Source organism: Chamaea fasciata, unplaced genomic scaffold (genome assembly GCF_029207755.1).
Source record: "Chamaea fasciata isolate MVZ Bird 193981 ecotype frontalis unplaced genomic scaffold, bChaFas1.0.hap1 SCAF_8, whole genome shotgun sequence".
Classification (NCBI taxonomy): Eukaryota; Metazoa; Chordata; class Aves; order Passeriformes; family Sylviidae; genus Chamaea; species Chamaea fasciata.
Window position 1 is genome coordinate 12,932,697 of NW_027094093.1, and position 24,104 is coordinate 12,956,800.

The 24,104-nt window shown below is 41.0% G+C and overlaps 1 protein-coding gene across 3 annotated transcripts in view; it reads left to right on the forward strand.

The window, feature by feature from the left end:
• PLEKHM3 (pleckstrin homology domain containing M3) overlaps positions 1-24,104 on the forward strand; it is an 81,176-nt gene that overhangs the window by 55,461 nt on the left and 1,611 nt on the right. For 2 of the 3 annotated variants that reach the window (XM_066189711.1, XM_066189712.1), the window contains exons 7-8: positions 5,215-5,372; positions 15,387-21,808. In XM_066189711.1, the coding sequence (XP_066045808.1) occupies positions 5,215-5,372; positions 15,387-15,564 (336 nt within the window). In that variant the 3' untranslated portion in view covers positions 15,565-21,808. Of the gene's footprint in view, positions 1-5,214; positions 5,373-15,386; positions 21,809-22,591; positions 22,721-24,104 lie in introns of those variants that run through there. The other variant, XR_010722111.1, reaches the window with a different exon arrangement.

Genomic DNA, 24,104 nt, shown 5'->3' on the forward strand with positions numbered 1-24,104 from the left:
ACCATATTCACTACATTGCTCTCCCATGGGACTGGTTTGTGCAACCCTCCTTCATGCTGGTAAGTAGGTTCTCATACAAGTTTTTGTTGACTGAACAGGGAAGATGAAGTGACTTGACTTCTCTGCTGTGTGTAGTGGGGGCTGGAGGTTTGTGCTGCACAGAGGCACAGCAGGGTCTGGGCAGTGGAGTCTTCAGAGGTGGACTTCTGCCAGCACTGTGCTCATCCCAGGGAGCCGGGATGAGCAATGGAGTCAGGACAGGGCTGGAACTCAGCATGTGGCAGAGATGAGGGGACTGCCTCTCCTCCAGTGCAGGGCAGTGTTGTGGGCTCAGAAATGCCTTGTGAAGGTCAGACACAGGGACACTGGTCTCAGGCCCTTGGGCAGCACCTGCTTCTTCTGAAAGTTGTCTGTGAACAAGAGCCCTGTTGTGCACATAGTGGGGGGGATTTCTCTGGCTTGGTGGATGCTCTGGTCTATGGCCGTTGCAGTTCCTGTTCTCTGGGGACAGCTGGCTGCCTGTTTGTTTGTGAAAACATCACCTTGATAGAGCAGGGGAACTATGAGTAACTTCCAGTCTTTGAATAGAAGGATCAGGAAACCTCTGGGGTCGAGCAGCCCTCCTGACAAATAATTAAACTTTGACTGATCACACATTGCTCTCATAATCATATTAATGTGATGTGTCCAAAGGGACTTCAACTTGTACCATAGCCACTGCTGCCTTTTATCTTCTGTCTTCCTGGTGAGTCAGGAAACACATAACCCAGTGCATGTGTCCTGTCTTCCCACTGCACAACTCTCACAGCCTTTGCCAACATTGGCTTGTCTGCTGGTGTTTGGTAGTCCCTGTATTTTCCCCTCACCTCATTTATTCTGAGCGATTGTTTCTTCAGAATTATGCTGCTCCCCCACTGAACACAAAGATATACCAAGAAAGTTTGATTTACCTTTGTTCATAACATCGACGTGTATGAGAAGCCTCTTCAGAAACGATCTAAAATAATTGTGTCACCACCCTTTCGGCACATGCTCAGATACTTGTACCCCTTCTGTTTCTCCCATTGCTGCAGACAAGTCTCTGCCTTCCCCTTTTGCTCTTCAGTACAGCTTGAGCTTTCTCAAGCTGGGTGCAGGAGGGTGGGCAGTGGGGCAGGTATCTTCTCCTGCTAGATTTCCTGGTTTTTCTTCTCTTCCTGGCAGCCCTGGCAGCTGCAGCCAAACTCTGACCTGACGGATGCTCTGCAGTGTGGGCAGGGAACCTGTATGGGAGGCTCCTCCAAAACACAGCTTGTCCCATTTCAGGTGGGAAATATGTGGCAGTTACTGTAAAAAGCAGTGTTTGCTTTGCTGGTTTAAATTGTGAGTGCTTTGAGGGCAGGGCCTGGCTTTTATGTATGTACATGTGGGTGTGTATTTTTATACCGTTCATAATGTGACACACACAGGAGCTGCTGTGTGCAAAGCCATGGCTTTGTCTTGTGGAAGCTTAGAGAAATGTTTTTCCTGATCCAGAAAGATGAACAGTGATTCTGTTCTGAACACTGGGACTATTCAAAGACACAACTTGATTTGGACCTCTGGACACAACTGTTTTCCTTCTGTTGTCACCAAGTAGTGTACCCCAATGAATTCCAGGTACGGCAGTGATAAGCGTGGCCCTGTGTCCAAAATGATGTTGGGATGGATTGCTTGACCAGTTAAGGAAAAAAAGCTGCATTGTACCCTCTGTCAATTGCTGACTGGGATGCCATCATTAATCACCTCTCACCTGTAGTTTTGACCAATTAAACAATTGCTTGCTCTACAAAGAGTTTGGATTAGAAACAGACCTTGCTCTTTATGAGTGCTCTAAGTAGAAGGGAATCTAAACTCAGCAAAATTTTAATTTAAGCTAGATACTTTTTTCTTTTTAAGAGATGGGCATGTATTTTTAATTATTTTTTGCCAGGTGTATGCTGAGACATCCCCTATGTTAAAGAGATAAGTCAAGGGTGAACATTTTGGTTTCTGTTCCTTTGGCATACTCTTAACTTAGTTTTGTGCTAAATTGCCACACTTCTGAAATGTGATGTACTTTCCTGCAGCTAGTAGTGCATGATTTCACAGTTTCTCTGTTTTGTAAACTTATTTTGTAAACTGAAATGTTCTTAGGAAAGGTTCAGGTCAAAGCTTAGGAGTGACTCCAGCAGTGAGAACAGTGTGTGGATTAGAAGCAGTGCAGTGAGAAGCAGTGTGCTGGATTAGACTGCATGGGGGGCTGTGAAGTCTTCGTCACTGAAAGGCCTTAGGAACAGATACTGCTGTAAAGAGAGATATAAATATTAGTGGCTCTGCCAACACAGCCTCTTGAGGTCTTTCTTTTCCTCCCCTAATTTCCATGATATCTGGATAATGCATTACATTTGACTGTCATACTTCTATTCTTTAATCACGTGTGTTTCCTTGAAACTCAAAATCATATTTTAGCAGCAACTGGGAGAAGAGCCTGAGATCTTCCATCATGGTTCTGAGATGTCTAAACTGACTGACTCTGGACCTCTGGCAGTCACAGGAGAAGTTCTAAAACCTTTGATGACATGTTCTGTGCTCCTTTTCCCAAGTCATAAAACACTAACTTGTGAAACTGTTACCACGAAACAGTGCGTAGACAGCAAGTAGACTTGGGACAGCAAGTAGAAATCTTCCTTTCTGCTTTCCTAGCATAGATGGAGATGAGGATTTTAGTCTTATTAGCCACAAACAAGAATGAGAGAAAGCTGCAAGGAAAAATCATCCTTGCACAGCCTTGAGGTCTCTGATGAAACAAAATAACACAAAATTTACAGATGCTAAAACCAGTGATAACATCGATTTGATGCTGCACTTTGTCTTCCTTCTATAATACAGTAAAATGGCCTGTAATTCACATTGCAAAATTGGCATGCATGGCTCTTTGAAGATACCATCTTCCTTGTATGTCTGCAGTGGCCAGAGTAACAAGCCCACCCACTACACTGCTGCAGCAAGCCATACAAAAAAATAAATAAAGAGGGACATATAACACCATCTCCTCAGGGCAGCTGCCCACTCGATGTGTCCTGCTTAGGTTGTGAGCTCTTCACCACAGGAAAACTTTTGTTCCTTGTAGTTTTAAATTCACCCCCAGTGCTTAGAAAGGTAACAGATTATGATAATTCTCTTATTCGAAAAAATGTTACTTCAAATCAGAGATTTTACTTTTACATCTTTGCTGACAGTGACATTTAGTTCAGATTTAGAGAGTTTGTTTGCAGTGTGTCTTTAGCCTGGCATTTTAAGCTGAGCACTTGTGGCCTGAGGTGACTGCTATAGAATGAAAATTCTCTGGAAAATTTGTATGCATTGTGGTTTATTTATTATCTTTGTATTTGTATTTCGTCTATTAGTGCCTGAGTGGGTTTTTGGAGGGAATTGCAGCCTTTTCACTAGCTGGGTGGCTTCACTCTTTATTTCTTTCTGTTTATTGAATATTGTCAACTTCTGTGTCTTTCCCCTACTCCCGGCTTGTTTGGCTTTCAGACCCCCTCCGTAACTGTGGAGTCTGCAAGCAAAATATTTCTTCCTTCAAAATGAAAAACAAACCTCAGCCTAGGGGAGCTAAATTAGCTTCTGACCATCTGTTAGAAGGTTAGCAGTAACACTACCTTGAACTTTGGCTTCATTTTTGTATTTCATGCAGCAGCTTCTCTGCATTGTTTATATTGTGGTTGAAGGGGATCTTCCTATACCAGGATGCAATAGGAACGTCATTGTCATTTTTCCTCTGACATGAGCAGATGTCCTATCTGCAGTAGTAGTAATAACATTGCTGCTTCCTGTTGTTGCAGGTGTCGTTAGCAGGCTGGAGCTGAAGGCAAAGAAGGGGCACATTTCAGCCTGTGCCATTCCTTGCCACCAACACCAGCACGCCCCATGCACCTCCTTTTCCAGGTGTACTTGTTAGTAGTGGCTTTCTTGGCTAGTGGGCAGAAAGTTACCCTGGAACACAATTTCCTTACTACCTGGCATTTGGTTCCAGACTCTCTGTTGTTCTTCTTTTCCTTGATATCTCTGCTTTCTCTAGATTTGTTTACACTAAACCCAAATTACAAGTGGTGCGTTACCATATTTAGGGAAGGGGTGCCCGAACTGACTCTGACATTCAAATTTACGTGTAAAACTCCCCACTTTTGGGTTCCAGGGCACAGCCCTGTGCAAGTCTTCAGTCAGCAATTACTGCATTCTTTTTCCTTTTTACAGAAGGTTGCTATCAAATCCCATGACACATTTCTATCACTAATCTGGCAAGCTGCCATTCAGACCACAGGAAGCCCAGGAGAGAAGAATATACACTTAGGGCCTTATTCCATCTTCATTATTCCCTACAGCAGCAGAATTCCTTAAAGTCTCTAGAAGTTTGATCTGAATGGAAAGTATTTTGCCTGAATAGCACCCCTTATTGAGGCATTGTCTCCAAGTCACAAATTTAGATGAGTGTTGTGATTAGCAGTTTAAGGCTTGGTGGTTTTTTCCACACCAACATGAGGAGTGCTAATCACTTCTAATAGTCTAGCTGGATTCTCTGGGACTTCTTGATTTGAGAGCTGGACACGAAAGGGAAAAAAACCCCCAAGTTTCTCTTTAAGACTTTACCTAAGAAGTTATTCATTTTGGCAAGGAGCAGAACATTATATTTGAATGGTTTTCAGTGGGAAACACAGTTCTACTAAAGGACTAAAGCCAGGACTCTGTTCACAAAATACATGCAAAAAGCTTTGTACTTTGTACTTTGAAGGAAAAGAAACAAAATCAAAACTTCAATATGCGCATAAAAACTAAGAAGGAAAAATTGTAAGGCAGTATTCATAGCTGTCAGAGATAATGTGGAAGCCTTAAACTTGTGTCCTGTTTACTTCTTTGTGCCTTATTGTATGAATGCATTATTGTACTTAAAATGATACTAATATTTTGTTATTGCCATGCATAGACTTACAAAGAGATAGTAAGTTAGTTTTCATGTTCAGATCATTGCTGCTTCATACACTACTATTATCACTTGTGTTTTCATGGAGCTGTAATAGTTGGGAAGTAACTTTCTTATTGTTTTAACCAAGAGCATGTAGCTGCATTTCTGTAGTAATAAATATTGTCTCAGTCCTTCAGGGCATTCTGGTTATTTCTGGGGGTTCATTCAATATTGTCTTCTCATTCCAGGTTATTGAAGGAAAGCTGGCTCCTTTCTTGGGAAAGGTGATCAAGTTTGCCACCTCTCATGTGTACAGCTGCAGCCTTTGTAGCCAAAAGGGTTTCATCTGTGAGATTTGCAACAATGGAGAAATCCTTTACCCCTTTGAGGACATTTCTACAAGCAGGTACTCCAATGTGGTAATGTCAGTCATACATCTGATTTGAGTGTTAAAGTCTTGAGGATTCTCAGCCTCATGACCTTTTATTTAAATAATTAGGGACTGGATTCCACTAATGCACATTTCTGAGCAGCTGCAGTAGATCACTGCTCCAGGGAGGCCACCATGAGTAAATGTGGAAACAAATGAGAAAAGCTACTTCCAAAAGCCCTGGAAGTCTCAGAGTAGCTGTTCAAAAAGGGAAGAGCCCCCAGTATCATTACGCAGTGTGATTTATCCAGAGTTCTTCTGAGTTTGCAAAGTGTCCTGAAAAGCCAAATGATCTTTCTGGAGTGATCACAGACATCTTTCTGTTCTCTGGTATCATTGGACCCATGATGTACAGGGATCATCCACTATAAAACAATAACCACCATTCTGAAGTGTTGTCCCCATGAAATGTTATGGCTAGTTCTCTGCTCTTTGTCTGCTTATTCATCTGTGCCTGTGTACGGAATTTTTTTTTTTAATTATATTGCTATTCTCAGGTGGCAACAAAGTAAGTGTAAGTGTATGTGAGTCCTAAACTAAACAAAAACCCCTTTATTTCAGATCATGTAGAGTATTGGATGCCAGGTTAGGGACAGGAGTCACATGGAAAACCTAGAAGCAAAATGCCGGAAACCAAAGCAGACTTGGCAACACAGTAGTGTCTTGGATTTTGAATAAAGGAGATAGATTTTTCCACCCTTAACAGAAAGACAGTATATCTGACAGTACAGCATTCCTCCACAGATAAGCGGGGTCTTTTTGCTGTTTCAAATACAGACACTGTAGTTTGTTCTCCAAAGTGTTCATTTGAAAGGGGAAAAAATCAAGGACCCACCTATCAAAACAATCAGGACTAGCCTGTTAAAAGGGTTTGTTAAGAATCTGGTTCCCTGGCGTGCACAAAGATGTTAAATTACAAGTAACCATAGACTACTCTTAAGGGATTTTCTGATCTGAGTTTCAAATGTTGTTTGCACGTTGTTTTTCCAGAGACTTATTCTAAAAAATGGATTGATAAAGCAGTGGATAAAAGCTAAGCAAGGTGTGGGGCTGAGTTCTATAGACAGTTTTTAAGAAAGAATGCATCCAGGGTGCATGATGAGATAGGCTGAGTTAAAAAGAAAGACTAAGATGGCATAAAACATAAAATATCTGTTGAGGCTGCATAAAAGGTGATTGAAAATATTCCCAAAAGATTAATGAGAATATGAAGGAACATTTGGGAATACAAGTTTACTTTAAAATTTGATTTGTCTGGGGGATTTTTGGTCCCACAAAAACATTATTGGGTATATATTGTTTCCCTGCCCTTCAGCTGAGATCAGACATACCTTGCGATTACAGAGTTCAAACCCCTCTGGAATCAAATAGAATTTGTCAGCAGTTCAAGCCAACAGAAGCTGCTCTCGCTCCTGTGTTTATGTGAGTTAGAAGCCAGAAAGGACTTGTGTTCATGTTTCACAAATGTGGAGTTATGGTTGATGTCATGCCAAAGACAGCGGCCCTTGTTAATGGTTTTAATTAAAACGCAATCAGCATGAAAGGTTCTCCGATATTTCTCTTTCTTGTTTCATCATTCTGCTTACTCCTTTTGTATTCCTTATAACTAAACCTTGTTTTTATCCCCAGCATTGTCTGTTTCCCTTCTTAGTTAGTTTTCTCATCTCATTACTACACATGCGCCTATGTGGAACTAACCAGATGATTTCAGTTCCATTTTTGCTCCGGAGGCAAGTTATGCCAGCAGAGGAGCTTGTATGCTTTACTGTGCAGCTCCATCAGCTCCAAAGCAGTGAGGGACAAGGCCAGGTGGAGAGATTTTGTGTTTGTTTACATCTCTTGATGATGAGAGAGGTTTCTGAAGTAGATGTACTGACCACTACAAAGACAAGTGTAAGGTGAGGAGGCTAGATAGAAATAGGGAGATGTAGAGAGTAACCTGTGACAAATGGAATGGCAAATGCTAAAAGATCCGTGTGAAGACTTGCAATTATACCTGAAAATTCTGATTATGTGTTCAGCTTTCCTTGTCAATTGTCATACAGAGCTCTGAGTAAATAGCTCAGATTTGTGATTTAGTTGTACTATTTTGAGTCCACAGTGTACAGAGATAATTGACTACAACTCCCTTTTCTCCATCCTGGTTTTCTGGAACTGCTGTCTACAGCATAGTATTCATATTTCACACAATACTGGACTGCCAGGTACCCCAGCTGAAGCTGGTGAGTTGAGGCGGAAAGAGCTGCTGAACTCTGAAGATCATGTTTTTCTTTTTGCATTTGAATGTTTGTTCACTTTTGAGCTATTAATTCTACCAGCAAACTGGACTGTTAGGTTAGAAATATTCAAAAGTGGGTGCATGACATCTTTTGCAGACTTCAGCTCTTTTCTGCATGTTTGAAACTGAAGCCTGCTTTTGTTTGTGTGTATGTATATATGTATGTCTGTGTTGAGCTGGCATTTGGGTTTTTTTGCTACCTCCCTGACCTGTCTTGCTCTTTGGAGAAAAGAGTGACAGCTGTCAGAGTGGTCATTACAATTCCAAAGTGGTTCTCAGTTGGCTGTTTAACTTTCCATCCTCCTGGTCTCTTAGATCAGCTTTGAGGTGAAGAGATTGTTTCTCTCCAAAATATTCTCAGCAGTTTCTGGCACAGTGTTCAGCAGGAATTTATGAAGGATGGATATTCTTTAGATAGATACAGCTGAGAGAAAAAGAGGGCCCCTCTTGAGGGCTGGAGTTTCTCTTTGGTCTGGTTATTTGCTTGAGAGTCATTTTTGTCAGTCCTTGGGCAAACAGAGTGAATACCTGGGTTATGCACTCCTCAGGGTTTGAATACACATATATTACATACCCTTCTCTCACTAATCAGTGTGACACATTCCTTTGTTGGCAAACGGTTCCAAAACAAACACAATCAGTTCACTTAATTAGCGGGTCTGTGGGCTGTGCTTGGCAGGCTCTTTACATCCTGCTCAACAATACAGCGCAACAGTTTGCTGCCTTGAATGTAAGGGTGGGCTCACGAAGTCATAAGCTTGCTAATGATACATTCTTTCTCTGGCTTTTCTTGGGAGGTGGCCATTCTGCACAGATCATAATGAAAGCTGTGATTCAGTAGTTAAACAATTTCTTAAAAACTGTCTCATCCTTTCGATGCCTCTTCCAATCAGTTTGATCCTTCTGTACCTTATTTCCCTCTTTTCTGTCTTACCCATATTTATATAATACTTAATCAGGGTGCTTTCAGATTTTCACAATTTCACCTTGTTTTTGAAGACCTTTAAATCATGAGAACTATTTAAAGCCTCTTGAATTAATTGCACATTTCATGGACCAAATTTCCAGCTAATGTAAACTCTCAGAGCTCTGCTTTAGCTTGAGTTCTGGCAACTGAAACGAACTGAGTCTCTACCTCCTCTTTTATTTCTTGGACTAAATTTGCCCTGGGCTTAAATTTAGTGAGGAAACATTAAAAAATTATCATATTATATCACTTACTTTACATTTACAGGTGTTGTGCAATGACTTTAAATATCCTTGGCTGTAGATTGGCTTCTTAGAGCTATCATTGCCTATTAGCAAGCAGGCACTTCCCCTCAATTGCTCTGATTTTGCTTGTTCTTCACTAATGTGGGGAAAAGATTTTGTTTCTTTCTCATGAAATTAAAAAAAGACCCAACAAGCAAACAACAGAAGTGAAGTCTGTGTAGTGTACTGTTGTCTATAGTAGTGGCTGTATTTGTTTTATAACTTAGAACAAATTTTAACAATTTTTACATCTTAAGGAATACTGAGAAAATTACCTTTGAAATAAGAATAGAATTTGTTAAAACATGTTTTCTGTCCCATCAGATAATTAAGCAATCATGGTTATGATTAAGATTATTTTATGTTACCCAGTTAATAAAGTTTTGGTCTTGCCTGTCATCATCCTAGTGCTTACTTTCACAGGCAATTAAATTTGTTGTGTTTTGCTGGTAAAGTTACTTGCGTGTTAAGAACAATTTAGTCCATTCCTTTCCTTTTATGTGGTGACTGTAGATGTATGTGAACCATGGAGAGTTGCTCTTTTGTGTTCATATTCATTTATCAAGGCTAAACTGTTTTCACTTTGCTAAGTTAATTTGTTCTGCTGATCAGTTAAGACATGTAGACCTTTTAAGATACAAACCAGAAGGCCCAAGTTTAAAATAGACATGCCACAGAACAGGCTTGACTATATCAACCAGCTTGGATGCCTCCATAATCTTTGGTCACCATCCTGATAAGACCTGTGAATGTACTTTGCACATAGTGAGAACTCTTACTAAAGGCTCAGGCTGTGCATGCCGAAGTCTTTGCAAAGTTACAGCTTACTGTGTTACGGATGCTGTGTCACTGGACAAATGCAACTTCAAGCATTTGGGAGAATGTTAAAGATGGATACGAGGTGGAGAGAGTGAAATATGTAGTATACAGCATTTGCAGGAAATACCTTGGCACAGGTCAAAGGCATCGTTCAAAGTACATAATTTTCCTCTTGCTTAGATTGGTTTGTCTTATGCTAGAAAGCCTTTCCCCAGGCCCGACTCACCTGAGTTGTGCCAGTAGTTTAGTACCTAATTTTTCAAAGAGCTTAGCTTATCAGATGCTGATAGCTAGTTCAAAGTACCCTGAAGTGATCTGCTCAGCACTTCTTTGAGGAAATGTAGGCACCTAAGTAGATGTTAAGTTCTCTTGGTAATTTAATTTCACCTGAATCTGTCAAAACTGATCAAAATCTTCTGGCCCACATTGTCTTATTTTTGTTTGTGCAGGGTAGCACAGTAATATTATCTGGAATACGTAAACAGAAAACAATAAAGTATACAATAAACAATAAAGCTTTTTCATCAAGTATTGTCTTTTGCACCTGAATTAGCTTTAGAGGTTGGTTTTACTTGCCTCATGTCACAGTGGTTTTTAACTAGAATGTTCAATCAATGTCATATTAGTGCCAACTTTCTTCCATTCATTTACTATGTGGGCATCCCTCACTAGGCAGGCTACTTGCATTGGTTCCTAGGCAACTGGAATAATATTGCTGCACGTGTGTGTCAGGCATTGATTGCCTTTGGGGCTTTTTTTTTTGTTGTAAGTGAACACAGGCTAGTCCTTTTTCCTTTTCTTTGTGTTCTGCTAAAGGCTCAGAGTTTGAAGGGCCTGTCTGTGATATTCACAGCTGAGCAATTCAGAAATGCTTGCAGACAGGCACATGTGCATACTGTGGGATGGTGGTCATGCTGGAATCCCCAGGCAAGGCTTACTTCAACCAGTATGGTTTGCTCTTTGGGGTTTTTTAATAGCCAAGTTACAGGTGGTTTAGTGTTTTGGATGCTTGGTGAATGTTTAGCATCTTCTAAGGAAAACATAATGAGTTAACCCATTTAATTCTGCTTCTACTCCTCATGGCAGGAAAGAAGAAACTGAAGAGTTAGTCAGTGAAGGGTTCAGTCGTAAATCAAATCCTTGCTGAAATTCGTTTCAAGGGATTACTCACTTGACCAAATGTGTGCGAGTTCTGGCACAAAGGAAGTGAGTTTTCTAAATGAAAAAATGAAAGCTAATATATAAATTACAGAATAAAGGGTGGTGGGTGAATATGGCACTGCAGTGAGACGAGAGCTCTTGGCCCTTCTCAGCTTTGCTAGGAGCCCTGGCTGACCTTGGGCAAGCCAGTTCACCTCTCACTTGTTGTTGTGAGGTGTATCTGAATGGTGGTATATCTGGTTCAGCCAGCCCATGTGCATGGCACTGAAGGTATCCTAATAAACGTTGTTGGTTCCAGCAGCTTCGTCCCACCTTTATACCAGTCACATTGGTAAGTCTGTCAACCAGTAAGGTTCCTATGAGACAAAAACCGTGTCTTTCAGATGACATCCTGGACCACCTGTTGATCATCCCTGCTTCATTTTGTCTGTTTCAGGTGAGAGGTCTTTGAGGCCTCTTTGTGTTGTACCCCTCACTTCAGGCATGTGATTCTGCGCAGGGGCACTTAATGGTGGTGCAGTACAGGGGAGAAGTATGGGCATAATCAATTGGTCGTGCAGCATCTAGAATTGCTTGAGTTATAATCCTGGGAAAAATAGATGGGAAGCCTGAAAAGAACATGCCGGAATTTACAGTTTACTAAATATTGATATGTTTCAAATGTCCAGACTTAATGGGAGTTACGAACATTGGCATTTCCTCAGCATACAAGGAATGATTATATGCTTTTAATGTAGAAAGGCTTTTCTTTTTTAACTAGTAATGATAATAATAAGAGCATTATAATGCCTGTCTGGCTGTGGAGAGCTTTGCCCTTTCTCTTACACTTTTCAGTGCCATAGAAATTATTTAGAGGACTGAATAATTCTCTGCATTTTTTTAGTCCATACAAGTAAAACATCCTTAAAACATAAAACACCCCCTAAAGTCTCAACAGAAATTGAGTTAGGTCAGGAAAGAGGAAAAAAAAAAGAGAAAACACCAAAATAGAGAGGAAGCTATTTCAGCTGCCTTCTTAGAAGACTGCAAGTCTGTGTGAAAACAACATGCAGTGTTCTCTAAATCTTCAAATACTGTTTGAAAAATAGCAAGATGCTATTAATGTGCAGTGTCACAATATCATTCATTAAAGAAGGAAACATGAAAGGCCTGAATGGCTATGGGCTCATCAGCTTATTATCAGTGGTGAATAGCATTCTCACAAAGGATATAGGGACTTTTTGGCCTCTAGATAAAGAATAAGTCAGGATTCAGAAATAGCACCTGAACTGTGAATTACCTATGACAACAACAAGGGTTAAGGGAAAGATAAGTAAGTGCAGTGAGCTATTAAGTGAGCCTTTAATAGGCTACAAAATATATTTTATTTCTCCAGAGAAATAAAATCATTTTGATATACTGAGGCTTGAAAACAACAAAAAACCCTATAAAATCCACATGGGGAGATAAAATTAGATCTCAGGATTAACTAGGAAGCAATCTGTAATATTCTAAAAAGGAATATAATGTTGTGGAGTTTTTGGTATCACTGGAGAATCTCTTGCAGTGGGGTTAGAAATGGTCAAATGGTCAACCAGTTGGCATTCCAGGGCCGGTTAAGACTGGCTGTATTTGATATGAGGAAGAGCAAAGCTGTGTAGGTAGTTTGGGGTAGTACAGCTCCTCCACCACTTCAAAAGGAGTAACAGTTGCACGAAGGCAGAGCAAGATCAGCATTGCCCCCCCTCCCTGGTGAATTTCTTGGTCAGTGAGGGGGACACAGGCATGCAGTGAAGGCTGATATGGGCGTCCTCTCTCCTTGTTCCTGTGCAGAGCTAGAGGCAGCTTTGTTTTCCAACTCAGAGCACCCTTCCTCCAGGCTGCTGCTTTGTTGTCATCTGCACCTCTTGGTTGAGCTCAGCCTTCACCAGAGAAGGCAGAAAATAGGTCTTCAGAGCAGCAGCAGGGGTGGGGGCACCAGAATGGACCAACAGTGGCAGCAGTGGGTGCCAGTGCAGTGACTGTGAGATCAGGGCTGGCTGTTTGCTCTGCCTCTGCTTAGTGCCTGACAGTGTGGGATCCTGGGCAGAGCTTCAGCTGCTGCACTAGCTCTAATTATTAACAGTTCAGACAGGTTTTTCTCTGTGTTTTTATTCTGAGCAATGGGAAAAAAGTTTGTTAATCTTTCCACTGACCTTATTTCTGAAAAATGAATTTGTGTTAATTTGAAAACCATCAGTCTTTGTTTGCTCTGCTGATGGCCTTTGACTTGAGAGAGCAGGTGTGCTGGCTTCTCTCTCATCCTGTTCAATCCATTTCAGCAGCAATTTCTGATAGGTTTTGTCATTTCCATGCATGCTGTAGAGAAATATTGGGCTAGCATAGTGAGTGGCAATGTGAGAGCACAGAATTACACTCCTCATCAATCATTACCCTCTAGCAACTTCCAGGGCACTGTAAACTGCTGACTAACAAGGGAGAATTAGCTTGATAAAATCACCATTAGTGTCAGTTCAGAGTGGTGTAAAGTTTTAAAGACACTGCTGTCTTCTGTCTCTTCTTTGCCCATTAGTGTGTCTGTTCGTGGAGATCCCAACCCAGCAAAGCACGTAAGCACACTTAATGGAAGGCAGATCAGTAATCCCAAAGAAATCAGTGGCATACGAGTCGTAAGCATGTGTGCCTGTGCTTCAGTGGATAAGGGCAATAACACACTCTCTTGAGTACAGAAATTGTAAATACCTCTGTGTGAGCCGGTTTCTTGATTGAAAACCAGATTTAGACTGTAGCTGGACTGAGAAATCCAGCAACCAAGTTTTACTGGAAGAGAGCATGGAAGCCAGTAGTTATACTGCTTTATACTTAGCCTTGTTCACCTGCCTTTTCATACTCATATTTGAGTTTTATCAGTTTATGCAAGTTAGAAATGCACCTCCTTAAATCTCTGCACAGACTTCTCAAAGCTCTGCAGTTATTAAGATTTAGGCCATGTTTGGACCCATGCATAAAACTTCAAGTGCAGCCAGACCAGAAACAGTTTTTTTAAAAGTTACAGGTGAGATGCAGCTGATACAGCTAACAGGTTGTGTTAGCTTATGGACTTCTCTCAGTATTGTCAGACCACATGCCTTATGGCTTCTCACTTTTTGGGGGATTCTTTCTTTACGTTTTTGATTTTTCTTAACAGTCTTGAAGACAGGAACCTTATTTATATGAAAAATAGGTTCAAAGCAAGCCAACAAAAAACCCCACTAAAGTTATAACAATGGGCACTTGGATTCTTATATAGTCATTTGACTACAGTAGCTACAAGAAAGGGAAAAAAGTGCAAGGCATTTCAAGATGTCCTGCAGAATCACCAAGGGTGACCAACACCGGTTGCTTGTATTTCAGGATTACTCTGAAGTTTCATGTTTTGTTGCTTTTATTATTTGATTATCCAACTTAAAACTAAGACTTTTTACCTCTGACAGTCCTCCTTTTACTTTTTCCTTTGGTTACAAAGCTGTAGTGACAACTCATCACTAAGATAGTTATTTGCATTGAAAGGCTGAGAGTGTCCAACTGTTCAGTTGTAGCCCACTCACGATCACCAGATGTTTCATTGCTCGACATCCATCCACAAATGGGGCTTGATCTGCTGTGACATTAAGTTCATTGCCTCACAGTGCCCCAAAAGTAAATCAGTCATTTGTCTGACCAGTTGATTTGTTTGAGTTTTAATGTCACATTTGAGAACAGAGTAAGACAGCTTTGAATGCCAGAAGCATAGCTCAATGTATTGATCAATTGATCAACATAGATCAGAACAGAGTAAGACAGCTTTGAATGCCAGAAGCATAGCTCAATGTATTGATCAATTGATCAACATAGATCAGTTGTGTTCATCTAGTCTAGTCTTCCACAGGACACAAGGCAGACAATATCACTTACCTCTGTTTCATTTTTTACTTTTGAAATGACAACTTCTGCTGTTGAAGTGGTCTGTTCTTCACTCTTTCCAGAACAGCTGACCACTGGAGCTTCAGTGAGAAATATGTCATATCATTGCTGTTGCAAATCACAGAATCTGTTTCTGCAAAAGCTGAAATATAACTTACTGGAAAACAATATAGTCACTTCTCAGTTACAAACAAAGCAAGACTTGTCTCTCATAAAACAAAGTTGATGTCTTTTCAGTGACATACCTGAATAGTAGTTACTAAGAAGATAAGTATTAATCCTTCTAAAAACTTGTCTGTGAAGCAGAAGTGCTGGGACAGATTCTCAGCAACTGCAAAATGAATGCAAGTCAATTTATTTTAGTGCTCCTGAGTAGCTTAATACCAGCAGAGGTGTGGCCATACCAGTGTCTTTTATGACGCCACTCTAATGAAGCATAATGCTCTTAGAGCTCCCAGAATGGTGTCAAGGAAAACCTACTGCCCACAGCCCACGTGAAGCCCATTGCATGCTCTGGTCCTATTTTGTGACTCAATTTTGACACTAATTTGTGTTTGCAGGTGTGAAAGCTGTGGTGCTGTCTTCCACTCTGAGTGCAAAGTGAAGGCTGTACCATGCCCCAGGTGTGTGCGTAAAGAGTTGCAGAAGAAGCAGAAATCCTTCTGGAGGCAACTGAATATGGACGAGAACTTCGAAGAGTCTTGCAACATGTTTGAATTGTCATATCAGAACACATGAGGTCCTTAAGGCAGTGGCCAGCCTGAAGAGAATCCCTCTCCCAGCTGCCAGCTCAAGCAAATTCTCGGCTTAGACAGGCAGAAATTTTTTTGAAAAATATTACCTGACCTTCTTCATCTGTGAATAAGAGCTGCCAAAGTGGCCATAAAGCCTTGTTGGCTTTGAAATACCAATGGCTAAACTGCATTGAAGTCCAGTCGTTAGCTCTCATTCAAAATGTGGTTTACGAGAAATGCTTTAGGTCTAGCTAATTAAGTACCCAACTTTCTTTTCCACCTCTGGAGAAGACTTCATCTCAAGGCAGAAGATATTTGCTGCCATGACTGCATTATTTTTTATGTTGTTAATTTATAATTGATGAATGATCTACTTATTTATGTGTATTATTTATTTACTGGTAGCCTTGGCAGGGGCTCTGGTGAGGAGTTTCACGGAACCCAATAGAGCAGAAATTATTTTTAATCCACTGTCTCCTTGTGATATGGACATGTGGTTCCATTTCCTCATGTTTTCAGAGAACCATCTTAAAGGATCAGTGCATTTAGATTTTAAAGGATCTCCTTGCCAAGGAAAGAAGAGGATCCCCTTAAACCTTATTTGGGGTGCTTACAAACATAAGACGCAGAATAATTCCTTCAGTTATGTTTATATATTTATAACCACCCCATATTCAGATAAGCATGGGACTTGCTACTCTTTTTTTTCAGGCTGGGAATATCAGTTAAGCTCTGTCACTGAAGTCCTTTGAGATGTCTGCTGGTTACTCTTGATTTATGGGAAGCTGTGTCCTTGTCTGTAGTAACATGATGTTGGTTCTCCTCCTTCCAGTCTGAAACTTGAGGGCATTTTAAGTATTCACATTGATTTTCATTTTATTTCATGAAGTTTTCTTCAAATGTTTTTCTAATCTGAACCTGTTAAACTGATAGTCAGGAAAGTGGTCTTGCCCATTTTAGTTAGCAAATACCTTCAAATTTGTGAAACACTAGCTTGCTCTTTTCATATGCAACTTGTGTCCTGCACTCTCTTTGAGCTCCAAGGCATCTGTAGCTCTGTAATGACTTCCATGGTGGACGGTGGAGTTCCTCGAGGTATGATTCTGCTCCACACACCTGGAACATAGGGAAGTATTAAACACAGTGAATTAATTTGTAAAGGGAAGTACATGATGGATTTAACTGGAGAGGTGTGTGTCAGTACTGGCAGTATGTTTAATTCATGGCAAGTTCACCTCCAATGAGCAGTTAGATTGTCTTCCCCTCGTCTCACATTCCTAACTCTTTTCCACACCCTGCAGTGATATGTGTATTACCAATCTGTGACAGCATTCATATATATATGTACACACATGCACACATCTATATACAGAAAGCAAATACGGTTTCAGGAGAATAATGCCAGTTGCATGTGTATTTTCCTCTCCTCTCACATAGGTTTGTGAAAATATGGAATACTGATTTTTGCTTCCTATGTAATCTACAGACTGTTGTATTCAAGGCAGAAAGCAGTTTTGATTGTTGAAGCATCGCACTAATGACTGAAGTATGTTAAATAAAAGAACAAGGTACATCATAATTAGATTAAAAGTTAAAATGCTACAATGAGTTGCCTTGTACTGGAATATAAATGGTTACCTTTTCCAGCCTCCAGTCAAAGAAAAAGTAGCTTTCTCAACTTTGAATGCAACTACTATATATATAGAAGCATGTTTATATCTGTATACATTAGACAACCAGTGCCTTTCTTTTCCAGAAGTCCTTCTTTCATTAGGATTCTTTAGAAGGAAGTGAGGGTTTTTCCATGTTCTTGGCAAAGTGCTGTAGGGATTCCCCTACTTAATAAACCTGGTGAATCATGCACCTTTGTCACTAAAATTAATACTTCCTATACACAATGGTGTCTCTGTCTCAGCTCACTGTTCCTCACGTGAAATGAGTTGCTTTTGGCTATCACCCTTAAAGGTATAATGTTCCTTGCAAATCCATTCCCATGCAAGAATTCCCTGTGTGTTCAGAAATGCAAACACTGAGGAAGTACTGTGGAATTAGTCAGGCAAACAGGAACTGCACTGGTACTGGCTGAATAAACAGAACGCTCCCATGTTTGTCAGCTTGTGTCACTACAATTACTCCTGTGGCAAAGCCAGTAGCTCTGAAACTGTCAGCATCTGGCAGGTACTATTTTGAATTATCTGTAGGCATAATGTTAGGTCATTAAAGAAAAAATGGTGGTGTTTTTCATATCATCATGCTCTGGCATTTATGATACCTCACAGTGCTGGTTCATGTCCAGCTCAATTTAGAGAGGGCAGCTTGACTGCACTGTCAAAAACCATACAGAGTCAAGGAATCGAGGTTCAGACATTGCAAAATATTAGTTACTTTGACATATGTTCTGTCTCCAAAGTACCAGTCATGTGGGTGGTTAGATATTGGAATTGAATTCTGGAATAACAACATAGACAGCATTGGAGTTACTCTGGGTTTGTACAGGTATCACAGAACAGTTTCTTTGCTAATAGAGATTTAAAGGATATAGAGTATGATGTTGGCAAAACTGCTGAAATTAGCCATGGGTCTGAAACCACTGCCATTACCAAAGACATAGAACAAGAGCATGTTACGATATTCTGTCAGTGCCCAGAGCTTTATGTAAAAGGATACTGTAAAATACAGATCATGTTATTTGCTTTAAAATCCAGTGTTGTTGTAAACCAGCTAGTTCCTAAAATGAATAGGTATTCATTTCTGCTTTGGAAAAGTGATAAGCTTCACGGTGGCTGTAGGAGCAGGCTGTAATGTGGAAGATGATGTCCTCTCAGGGATGCCTAGCTCCTATCCAAAAATAATTATTCCTTATGAATGGGTAAGATAAAGTATTCTGTCACCAATTTTTGTAGGCATAATGAAAGGCTTAATCCTGCCCTCAGCTGATTTTCTTGCAGGAGCCATCTGCAAGCAGTAGCCTCAGCCTGGGGTTCTGCATGTGGTTTGGGTTTCAGACAGCACTGTACCCTTGCATGGTTGTCTCTGCTGTACTAACAGTGCTCCATGCTGGTTCTCATTGCTCATTCTGCAGCCCACAGCCTGCATGTGGCTCTGCTCTGCAGACTTCTGATGAGCATCAGCTGGTAAAGTTCCTGGGGGCTTTGCAGATTGCATGGCTCTGCCTGCACCCTCCCCACCACCCCAGGTGAAATTATGTGTTAGTACTTCAGTCTTGTCCTACCCATGCATGAAATGAATTTGAACGATCCCGTTTCATTGTGAATCAAAAATAAAATATGCTGTTTGTCTTCTTCAAAGAGAAGACGCTTTCCTAGCTGACTGAGAAGGAATTGATCTGTAATCCAGTTACTGCTTTTGCTTTGTACAGAACTTGTTATCGGTGTAAAAATAGGATGCTTAACTGCAGTGGACCATAGCTTCACGCTCTACAGGTACTTATAGTTGTTAGTCTGATACTATTTTAATCCAGGACACTATTGAGATCCTTATTCAAGTCACTTTTCCTCTTTACCCTAACCATCTACCTTTCCTTTAATGGGAAGACTGGCCTACCTAGGGGATGCAAAATGCGGCTCTTTTTGTATTATCAATATATAAAAAGAGAAATTTGTATTTCTCGTGTAGGAATCCTCCTATTGCTTTTCTTGTTTTTTGTTTGTCTTACGTGGTGGAAAATGATGGATTCATGATGTGACAAAATATCCTGGCTGGCACATACCAATATGAGCTCACTGCTGGGATCGATAGGAATTGGCAGGTGGGAGGGAAGATACTTTTTTGAGAGGAACTTAAGTTTTTTGCAGTACTGCACAGGCTCTGATGGCCCTGTTAGGAGTGAATCATCAGGGTGTCTCTAGAGCTCCTCTTGTCAAGGCTTCTCTTATTATTAGGATACTGTGTGTATTATAGTAGATTGATGATAATGTCTTGAAAGATTTTTAAAAAGAGCAGAGGATGTCTGTTTACAATGAAATGAGGAAGCTGCCCAGTTGAATTTTGCTTTTTTCCCTGTAGCAACAGAAGCCACCGAGTTTCCTAGGCTTCCCAAAGGTCACTGCCTGGATTGCAGCTGACTGTTTATCTGTATAAAAGAAATTAATTGAATAATCGTTATAATCTTCTAATTCTTTTTCTGCCACTCAGTTGCAAACCCGTCTCCCCTCTCTCTCCACTGTGTCTGTCCATGTCCTTACTCACAGGACTGAGCCTATAGCCAGACTTGGAGCTTCACAGCTCATTGTGTTGCTTTTGAACCAGTTGAGTCCAGTCATTCTCTCCTTTGTGATTTGCCTTCCAATTTTCCCTTCCCAGTAGGAGTGCCTTACAGTACTGTATATTAGCATCTCTCTTCCTGTTTTGGATTTCCTGATTGCATCTGCTGTTTTATTAACTCATAGACTTAAACTGAAACTCTCCTGTGCTGTGCCTGCTCTTTTGCAGGAGCAGCTGAGTAAATCAATTTGCTTGTTCTGTCCTCATGAAGTGAGCTCTCCAGGTTTCATATACCAGCTCTGAAGACACCAAGCTGTGTGGGAACTCCTCACTTTTGCTCATTTGGTGCCTTAAACTTTGAGAAGTGAATAAATTTTTAGAAATGCTCTGCCACGATGCACTGTGTTTGGCATTGGAGCTTAAAACCCTTGCTCATGACAGTTCTCCATCTTACTTGGAATGGTAACCATAAAATTTCTCTACTGTCTATGCTTTGTGAGGGCATTATGAGAGAGGATAGTGTGGAGATGGTATTGGTTCTTATTATGTGTGTTTTTGAGACTAGCTGGGCTGCTTAGCCTGAGATGCAGTTGTGCAAGACCTTCAGAAGCTGTGTACGTATAATAATGTCAAGTACAGAGAATTAAAACAGGGTCAGGTCACATGCAATTTTGCTCCTCCCAGAATCCCTGGCCAGTCCACACAACGTGGCCAGGAACTCCCATACAGAGCTCCCTGCTCACTTGCACAGCTGGGTCCAGTGCTGTAGAGTGAAGGTGTTTACTCGAAGCTCAATTATAATGCAGCCTGGCTCCCTGAAGGCTGACCCAGTGGGGGTTTGGTCAGCCTTACCTTAAAGAGAGGGTAACCCGTTGAAATTTCAGCATTATTTGCTAAAGTATGTGGCATGTGTCAGCGTGGGGCACATGTCCATACTAACTGTGATTTTATAAGTCCACATTTGACACCAGTAGCAGAAATCCCATTTGACAGCAGCAGTGCTGTTCCTGCATTTTAGCAGTACAGTGAGGAGACAGCCTGGATAATAACGTGCAAAGTTCTTCTTTACTTGAAAACCCTGGTGTGGCCATGATGGCTTGAGTCATACCTTAAAATGCCAATTTCACCCAAATTCCTTGGGGTGGCCACTAATTCAAATTGCAATCTGTCAGCATCAGATATCTAGGTCTGGAGAGCTATCAGGAGGACCAAAGTGTATTAGACTTTGTGCACAAGTGTCAGTCGCTCAGTTATTTATTTATTCCTGTCTAATCCACATGTTAAACCGTTATAAATCCTTGAATACACAGCATTGTTTTGGTGGAAAAGGTATTTGTTTCAATTTTGCTTATACACTTGTCTACCAAGTTGATTTTGCTTAAACTAAGCTGTGCTTTCAGGCTGATTTTTAATTAATACCTGTGATACCAAGTTACCTTGTCTGAGTCCCTGCTATACTTCAGGTAAGCAAAAGTTAATTCATGAACAAAATGTGTGTTTCATAGGTGTTACGTGATAAAGGCAGCTTCCAAATCAACTTTAGTTCAGGCAAGGCAGTTAAAAACCAGGGAGAGCAGGTGTGAGCAGCAGAGCACAGTGGCTGATGTGGTCCCTGACAGCCTGGGCTTTCCTTCCTGCCAGAGCACCAGCTCACCTGCACCACTTACAGTGAATTTTAGCACTGCTGGCAGTGCACCCTGCGTTTTTGGAATAGGGTAATGTGTGTGTGCTACTCTGTTAACTTATTTGCAACATTGTTACATGTGTTTCATTGTTCTTGTGTTTGCATATTTGGTTCGGTTTTTTTTTTACTTTTGATAAGGATTTTTTAAAAAATTATCTGCAACTACTGGGCAGTAGTCTTAATTTATTATTGATGTGTAATGACATTATAATTTAAATCCATTGAGTTGAATTGCTTGTTGACACTTGAGCGGGGTTTATTTGGGTTCACTTGTGACTGCATCAGAGCACCAGTCCCTCCTGTATAAAGGCAACTCTCAATAAACACTAAAAAAATCTTACTCGTACTTTTTAATTTGCCTTCTGGTGGGTACTGGATCATGGGTAGAAAAAGCTTTGAAAGAGTGATTGTTGTCTTAAAAGTGCTTTTCTGCTAGTTAAAGCCTTCTGAAACTAAGAAAATGTGATACTGTTCCCTGAAATCAACCAGGAGGGCCTCTGGAAGTACTCTAGATGTCTGCATCAGGCTCTGAGGGTTTGGATTCCCAGTTAAATCTTGTGGTTTTGGAAAGCCACAAATTCCTAGATTTTTAATGGTGCTGACCCCTGCCACAAGTTCCCAGGGCAGCTTGCTGTGGCTTTGAGGCACCCTTGGATACAGAGCTCCTGGGAGGCTTGCGGGAGGCAGCTGCTTATTGTATGGCTGCCACATGGACCTCTGCCAGAGGGGTCCAAGGTGAGGGCCTTGAATTCTAACTAAGGGAGGCATGTCCCAGGTGGACTGAGAGGCTAGAAGGGCAGGATTTTGCCCATGGTATAAGGATTCTCACACCTATGGATGTAGGAGCAGGCAACAATCTTGTTCTATTTGTTTATTCCAGTGCACCAGCTAAGGAGGTTCTGCAGCTCCTTGAATCTGGATTTGATGACTAAAGATTGTAGCACAGAGCTGTGGTGGAGCTCATGGGCCTAAACCCACGGCCTGAAACTCCCCAGAGCATTCCACACCCAGCCCTATGCTCTGGCAGCTTTCAAAGAGAAGGATATGTCCCCTCCTTCACTATTCCTGCCCCTTCTCAGAAAGACCAGAAGTCCATCAGGAATGTCAATCCTCTCTCCTGCAGGAACCTTTGGACTTCATCCCTGTGATGAAATCAGCTACAAGCAATGAGTTAATGTTTGACCGGGACCACACAAGCTGCACAAGGAAACCATGTGCAAGACCTTCTCTTCCTCCTTATTTGCTTTACAAGGTGAGCAAATTCTGTTGTGACATCTCCTTCCCCTTTCACTGCCACCTCCCCTCCTCACTTCACCCTGTAAGAGATGGCGTGAAAAAGCATCCATGCAGAGCAGACACTGTGGGGTCTGTAGAGCCCTGGGAAGAGCATGCCAATCCAAGCTCTAGCTCTACTTTTAAAGCCAGGGTAATTTATTTTTAAAAAGCTACCCTTCTAGCTCTCAGACCAAAATTAATAATATTTGGGTTAATATGTGAAGTCGACTGAAGATGCTAGTCCATTCTGAAAGAGTAGAGCTAGCAACCTCCTTCTTTCCTTAGGGACTGAGGGGGACCTTCCAGGTGTGAGGCTAACCAAACCTTTTCAGTGAAAGCACACAGAGAGTAAATGAAAATATTCTGGGAGTGTGTGTACATAGCTCTGGACTGTCTTGTTAAAAGAGTTCTTGTTTAACTAAATATGCTCCAAAATAGTGGTCCCATCTAGAAGCCTGTGTATTATCACTATGAGAAGGTGATGAAAAGCATCTCAGATAATCAAGTGTTACAATTAAAGCCAGACAAAGTCTCCAAGGCAAGCAGGAGTAAATTCGATCCATTTTAAGCATAGACAAATATAAAACATGGCACTGAAGCTGTAAACATGCTTTTAAAAAGTCAGTCCATTGTTTATAGTAAGTGACTTCCAATTTTCTATAATTTAGTTCAAGGCATTAGCATTCATTTAGATATTAAAAAATGAAGTTGTAAGGCTCATCTGGAAAGCAAGGCAAGTCACATAAGAGCCTGTGTTAAGAGCACTGGCTTGAAAATTCTCAGGTGTTTTATCATGTAGGTACAATATGATGCATTTAGAGGTAAGAAAGAAGGAATTATCAGTAAAGTTAGGTACTGTTTAAAAATAAAGTGCAAATTACCATATCGGTGTAAGAAAGTAATAGATGTAATCAGCATGCATTACATGAGGAGCATGTTCAGTCCAAAGTGCTTTCCTAGCATTTAAGATTATAAATTAATCTCATTTCTGACTGATGCTGTAGGCAAACATCTGAAGTGCACCAACAAAGTAATGAAACACAAGGAGTGTGCAGTTTTGGGCACCACAATATAAGTAAGGTGTTAGACTATTAGAGAGCATCCAAGAGGGGGCAACAAACGTGGTGAAGGGCCTTGAGGGGAAGCCATATGAGGAGCAGCTGAGGTCACTTGATCTGTTCAGTCTGGAGAAGAGGACACTGAGGGGACACCTCACTGCAGTCACAATTTCCTTATGAGGGGAAGAGGGGGGGCAGGCAATGATCTCTGTGGTGGCCAGCAACAGGACCTGAGGAAATGACCTGAAATTCTGTCAGGGGAGATTCAAGTTGGATATTAGGGAAAGATTGTTCACCCAGAGG